Consider the following 6,793-nt stretch of genomic DNA (forward strand, 5'->3'; position numbering starts at 1 on the left):
TCCATGAATTTATTTGGCTAATTTGAAATGTAGACATTTTTTCTGGTTTAAATATAACTTAATTCCTACAATAATTCATTGCACTCATTTACATTACACCTGCATAGGATGATGAAATTTTTTCGGCCAGATCTTTGTTGTGTTCACAGATGTTTGCGTAGTTTTTATTTGGTGTTTGACTGCCAGAATGTGATGGTCGTTATGTTGTTGCTTTTATTGTTATGGTTGCTATTCTTTTTGTTGTTAAGTAATTCAGGACTGTAATGCATCAATCTTCCGGATGGAAGAAATACATGATGTGCCTTTTCCTATAATGTTGCTGAAGTCCTCATTTTTTTCCCCCCTTGGTGCTGTGGTACAATGGGATGGCGGGAAGAAAATATAAGCTTTCTGTTGCATTGCTTGGTTAGTATGAACAGTTGCAGGGTTTGGGTGTTCCTAATTGCCAATACTAGATACCTTTGTAGCTCAATGTAGCGTTGGATGATGGAGGATTTGTATTTAGAAAATCCACTCACTATGAAACTAGCTTGAAAATAAAATGAGAGGGCAAAGCGAATTCTCAAGCAAAACATTGTGGCTGCATAAAGGATCCACCCAAAAGATACGTTGTTTTTTCTGCCCTTTACCAGAAGAATGCCTGTGAAAAGAACTCCAGTTTAATGCAAGCATTTCGTAAACAACATTTAGCGGGTGAGGGTGTGAAGAATTCTGTTGGTGCTTATGCATTATAATGATTCCAATTCGAATTATTAAATGTTTTTCAGTTCTCTGAATCACTTACCTTTTGTATATATACACGTGTTGTTGGTTTCACTGCTTCAGCATGATGACTAGCAGCATATTTGTTGATGGCAGATGCCATAAATAAGTGTTAGTCGATTCTGTTGAAGTTATTTGGAAGAATATGTTTGTGAAAGTGATGTAGGATCATATGTAGGACTCTGGTAATATCCTGTTCCTGATTGCTGCTGCTGTGATTTAATACCTTTTTGGTAGGGGTTTGTTTGGATGGACTATTAGCACTGTAGTAATGTTCCTGATTGCTTCAACTTCTGATCAATGAAACAGAAGTGCCATTTTTATTTAGTTTCAAAGATTAATTTGGTTGGTCTTTCCATCGTTTTGACGCTTTTCAGTGTCTCTTGTCAGATGAAGTGGTTGGGTCCTCTGAAGAGGAGCTTAGCTGTGGTGATGTGGATGCATCAGAATGCCAGGAATCTGGTTCGCGCCTCGCTGACCATGAACTGAAGGAAATGCTTCTTAAGAAGTACAGTGGCTACCTGAGCAATCTCAGAAAGGAATTCTTGAAGAAGAGGAAGAAGGGAAAGCTACCCAAGGATGCAAGGTTGACACTGCTTGATTGGTGGCATACCCATTACAGGTGGCCCTATCCCACGGTAATTTCTTGTTACCCAGATCTTCTTCTTCTAGAGCCTATCTTCTGTCGGACATCGGTTTGAATGAAAGTTGAAGGCAACGCGTGAATTAATGGTTGATTAATTGGTGGTAATTTCTTTGCGATGACTTCTTCAGGAAGAGGAGAAGGCTAAGCTAGCTGAGATGACAGGGCTTGACCAGAAGCAAATTAACAATTGGTTCATAAACCAGAGGAAGAGGCACTGGAAGCCCTCGGAGGATATGCGGTTCGCCCTCATGGAGGGTGTCAGCGGTGGATCCAGCGGAACCATGCTGTACTTCGATACAGGCACTGTTGGTCCGTGATGGACAAATGGTAAGCACCATCTTTTCTGCCAACCATGATGCTTTGTTTTTGGATAATTAATCTCTCATTTTGATGCTCATGTGAATATGGTGTTCGATCGACCGTATCTAGTTATGTCATTGTCGACAAATAGGGTATCATGGTTTTGGTTTGGTCGTCAACTTGATGAGCCAGACTTTGGTTTGTATCTGTTTGATTATGGTTCATCTTGGTAATGACTTCATCATATGTATTGCACTTGGTTGTTTGCCATCTCCTAATGGCTGGGAGTAGATTAAATTCTTCTTGTGTTCATGGGCAAGAAAAACTCGGTTGAGTCTCTCTCCGAACTGATGAACTGTGTAGTTGATAACTGTGATTTTAGTGTATGTTTTAGCCTATGGTTGTGTCTTCTTCGATGTGCTCCGTAGCATAAAGATAAGGTCTAGAGTTGATATGCGGTGTCTCACCAGGTAAGTGTATCTTTATATCTTCATGTGTAGGCTGGTGATCATCTAAGCCTGGGTTGGGAAACCCAATGACGCTGAGAGCCCCATAATTTACTGACAGATCTAATTCACATCCTGGGTCTAAGGTTTGGAGGTTCTCTATCGATCTTTGAGAATCTTTGGACAAGCATCTCGTCTTCTTGGTTGCTAATGCCTGTGGCAAGTTAGGTGCCTCCTCGCTAGCCAACTTTAAGCACGTCCCTTGGAAAGGTTGAAGGGGTAATGGAGTATTATGTGCTGTTGGTGTGAGCCTGTGGCTAATGGACGGGCTGGAGGGACGAGGATGGCTCCCAGCTAGCTGCGGCGATTCGTGTCCTGGCCTTGTTTGTTTTCCGCTTGCGTCGCATCTCAAAGATAGCCGTATCTAAATTAGCACTTGGCGATAAATTAAACTATAAGAGCACCGTTCTTTAGTAGCGCCTGGTGACAAATTCTAATGGTGTCTTAGAAAAATATAGGTCAAAGCCACTATTTCTGGGGTCCGCCGTCATGTTTTTTTACTCGCCGCGGGACGTGGAGGGTTGCGTGAGCTAATTCTTATCGGAAACTAGATTCTTGTAACCCTTGGTTTTCACACTTGGTGGTAACGGGTGCATCCTTTGTGGGGAAATTTAATCAAGTTGCTGACCATGGATGACTCTCCCCTAGCGAAAGCCTTATAAGAGGTTTTGAAGGGCTTATCGGATATAAACAAGTGTTTTGTGAATGTATTTGTCAAAGTCAATCTTGAACAACAGCATGTATGATACAACAGGAGCATATAAATTGGCTGTAGTAATACTATTAATAATTGTACATAAATTTTGAGAAACAATCCCTAGGTTTTTGAATTTGCGATCAAGAAAGTATGGTGATTAATTGCCATTCCCGGCAACTAAGTTAAAAAATGAGAAAAAAAAGGGAAAAGTTGCGTTATGTTCAAGGAAATTTTGGATTATTTTGCCACACATAAGGTGGGTAACGTCCGGATCTGCCGGTCTTGGTTGTGACTTTGTGATGTATTAAAAAAAATATATGTATATATACTTTTGATCTGGGTGTATCAGGAAAAGATCTAGTGCTTAATATGGATGTTTTGGAATGCAAGAAAAAGTGATGAGATCCTCGTTTGATGGATCTTTTTTGTTTTTGTTTTGTTTTGTCTTTGTTCATCTTCCTTTGGCTGACAAAGATTTGGAGCATGCAATGGGCAAGAATTATAATAAAAACTTCTGATTGATTGGTGTAGAATAATTCTCTTGTTCTAGTTCTTCACTCCTCCAATTAAGCTTCTTTCTCTGCCGAGAAAGAAGCAATCCAGGCTGTGTCGATGTATGAAGGCCACTGGACCAAGACAAGGCTGTCAGGGTCAAGTGTCATGTGTCAGAGGGCGGTGTCATGACTTCGTGCCTTGATAACAAAAACTATTCCAAAGGGAGAAGAGCCCGTGGATTTGTTGGCCGGCGAACGTCCAAAGGAGAGTCTTGCGTTTAAAAGTTGTAAATATATTATCTCGGGGAGGGCAAGAACGAGAAAAGCCACACGCTTTGCACTTTATGTTGACATAATCGCACAGCGGCAACAAGGAAAAGGAACTTGGAAATGAGAGTGAATTATATGCTTCAATTCGTTCTACAGTTGTTCAACTAAAAATCTTATTAGAGAACTCAATGCCAACAAAAGATCTATTGTTAATTCACACTATAGATTGTATCAAGCAATCATCTGATACGCTGCGTTTAAGACAAGAACTTCGTAACAATCTCTATGTAAAGAGTACGGTTGATCAGTGTTGCATCGCCACCATTGACTGTGAGCAACAAGCAGGAAAAGCTTGGACGGAAGTTGCAGGAAATTGTGAAAACATATATATATATTGAACAGGACAAGATGTGCTGATGAATCATTTCTTCTTTCGTTCATTAGTACTCATTAATTTATATAACGCAATGTATAAAACTTGAAGATTAACTTGTTGCTTTTGGGTAAAACTAAAATATTTGTACAACTTCTAGATAGGATAACCTCCGGGCACTTGCGTGGATGGTATCGCCTTTGCTATTTGAGCAAGCAATCCGAGGTTCAATTTTGGTAGAAATCAACCCTCCAAAGCTAAGGTGGACGTAGAAAAAGATGGGGTTTAGCCCCTCCTAGTAGGGAACAAAAAAAAAAAAAAACTAGTATTAAGTATAACATGCAACTATTAATATTTAAATCCGGGTGAACAAGTAAGCGATATGAATTAAATAAATGCAATGCATTGGCAAACCATTTCTTTCTATGGTCTCTAGAAACTTATACTGTAAAACACTTTTCTCAGAAAATAAAAACACTTATATGGTACAATATGGATAGAGAAGACATGATGGCTCTTCGAAGAATAACAAATTTAGCTACAAAAATTTTAGTATATGGCAAGATGGATGCGGCTTGAACAAAACTAATATTAATCATAACAATACACAGATTTAAATCATGGACAATATAGTTCATCTGAAACAAATATGTAAAATATACGGTTCGATAGAAGATGAGGAAAATGTCACTATCAACATAGTCATATCTGCTTCTTGCTTTCTCATCTTTGTTTTCAGAACATTTGGTAGGGGCATTCAAGCATGCAAAATGCTTGCAAGGCTCCGCTTCTTGTATGAAAAAACAGTTCAGATCCTTTCAAGTTTGGTACGTGAATTTGAGACTTTCAGTTCCACAATCACGGCTTTGTTCATGTTTTTCGCAATAGTAGTTGGGATGCACTGACCTTCATATATTCTAGAGGCTGCTGTCCGTGTATAATATGAGCCCAATAGAATCTAACTCTCAAATTGGCTCTCGAAATTGAGAGGATCCGAACTTCAAAAGAAAAATCTGAAGAAGGTATGTGAGACCAACTGACATAGTCCAAACTCCAATGTGGATAAAATTCATGATTAGAACGAAATAAACTGTGCTTCCAACTGAAAGACAACAATGTCGCCTCCCACTTACTAGTACATATTTGAAAGCCAAAACACAAATTATGGTAACCCACACATCATGCATCATGAGCACATTATTAAAAGCAACAGTTAGAAGAAAGACATAATAACCATAACATCAACCTAGCCATCCAAGAGAAACTAATCTCCCATTCTCACGAGGGCAGCTCCTCCAGTGCCATCTCTTCAATCATGGCCACATGCCCCAAGTGATGGATCCCTTGCATCATCTCACAGCACTTGCAAGTCCTCATCACGGCCCCCGTCCCTATCCCAATATGCGGCGGCTTCCTGGCTATGATCACCGAGTTTATCACCTCATCACTGGGGTGGTAGACCTCCAGCACCTCAAACCCCTTGAGATCTCCGGGCTCCACCACGGGGTAGAGGAAGGCCCGGGCCCCGTGGGCGCTCCGGACGACGAGGTGAGCACCGGGCGCCATGTGCCGCGCCAGGTGTTCGACGGCCCGGAGCTTCTCCTCGCGCTCGACACCGACGAGCGCGGCCAGGAAGACCACGTCGTGGCCCGCGAGCTCGCGGGCGAGGCCGAAGAGGTCGGCGGTGTGGAAGGCCACGCGCGCCCCCAGGTCCGGGTCGGCGCGCGCCAGGCGCCGCGCCCGCGCGGTCGCGCTCGGGTCCAGGTCATAGTTATGGAACCGGGCGCCCCTCATGTGCCGCGCGGCCAGCACCAGCGAGCTCAGGGGCAGAGGCCCCGAGCCCACGAAGGCCACCCGGGTCGGTGGGCTCGAGAGGTGCCGGTCTAACAAGGTGTGCTCCAGTAGGTTCAGCTGGAGATAGTTGGAGTAGTAGGGGAAGAGGTTCAAATGCGCGACGGGGTTGTCGTAGGTGTTCGCTAGAATGTCGGAGTAGTGGCTTTCCAAGAGGCCTTCGGCCTGGCCACACAGTTGGATGAGCTTGGATCTCATCTCCTGGACTCCTTTCCCAAGCTTGGAAACATCTATGGTGCTTGGAGGGATGCATGTGAGAACTAGCTCGGTGAAGAGGGAGTTCACTTCCTTGGATGGGCTAAGGCTTGGGAGTTTTGAGATGCGGTCATAGATCTCTGAGATTTTCTCAACTAGCTTCTCTTCTTGGACTCCCATGGCGTGCCCAAAGAGTGAAAGAGGAGGCAATCTGAGAGAAAGGTCCTCGAGGCACACACACGCCCCCCGCGCAATGGTTGAAGGGGTGATGGTGTGCATATATCAGCAGCGGAGGGTGGGCCCCAAGGGGTGGTGCATGGACACGATTGGAAAGTGATGGCTGTTGATGGCCCCTTGGTTTGTGATTGCGTCGCATCTAAAAGCCGACCATTTTTAATTAACAGTTAACGATGGAAGATAAAATTGTGAAACTGTGGCCGTTTATGTGGGTGATCAGATTGTGCGGGGCCGTCCGATCTGTTGGTAATCATAATTTAAGCTAATTATAGAATTTAATGGAGGTTTATAATTGGATTCTCGTGCCCCGTTGGTTTCACACTGTGGAATACCGAGAATTTCCTCTAGGGAGGGATCAGCTGGCTGGCTTGTTACGGGGACGGAGAGGTGGGTGGCCTACAGAACGTGCCCCAGTTTAAAATGGTTTTGTGCTGGCTTGCTGGGGGCAGACTACCGCTGTGT

The 6,793-nt window shown here is 43.3% G+C and overlaps 2 protein-coding genes across 2 annotated transcripts in view; one reads left to right on the forward strand and one right to left on the reverse strand.

Annotated features, from left to right (window-relative positions):
• LOC105045031 (homeobox protein knotted-1-like 1) overlaps positions 1 to 1,963 on the forward strand; it is a 13,593-nt gene extending 11,630 nt beyond the window's left edge. Inside the window, 2 exon segments of the mRNA NM_001303569.1 lie at positions 1,153 to 1,400; positions 1,537 to 1,963. Of these exon segments, the coding sequence (NP_001290498.1) occupies positions 1,153 to 1,400; positions 1,537 to 1,725 (437 nt within the window). The 3' untranslated portion in view covers positions 1,726 to 1,963.
• Positions 1,964 to 5,123: 3,160 nt separating this feature from the next.
• On the reverse strand, positions 5,124 to 6,368 carry LOC105045032 (nicotianamine synthase 3). The gene has a single exon (XM_010923193.4). It carries the CDS (start codon positions 6,272 to 6,274, stop codon positions 5,327 to 5,329), a length of 948 nt encoding a protein of 315 aa, XP_010921495.1. The 5' UTR covers positions 6,275 to 6,368; the 3' UTR covers positions 5,124 to 5,326.
• Between the last annotated feature and the right edge of the window lie 425 nt (positions 6,369 to 6,793).

The sequence above is a fragment of the Elaeis guineensis genome, chromosome 5 (assembly GCF_000442705.2).
Source record: "Elaeis guineensis isolate ETL-2024a chromosome 5, EG11, whole genome shotgun sequence".
Lineage (NCBI taxonomy): Eukaryota > Viridiplantae > Streptophyta > Magnoliopsida > Arecales > Arecaceae > Elaeis > Elaeis guineensis.

Coding starts and splice junctions, on each gene's coding strand:
- LOC105045032 (XM_010923193.4), bottom strand. CDS start 6,274: ATGGGAGTCCAAGAAGAGAAGCTAGTTGAGAAAATCTCAGAGATCTAT.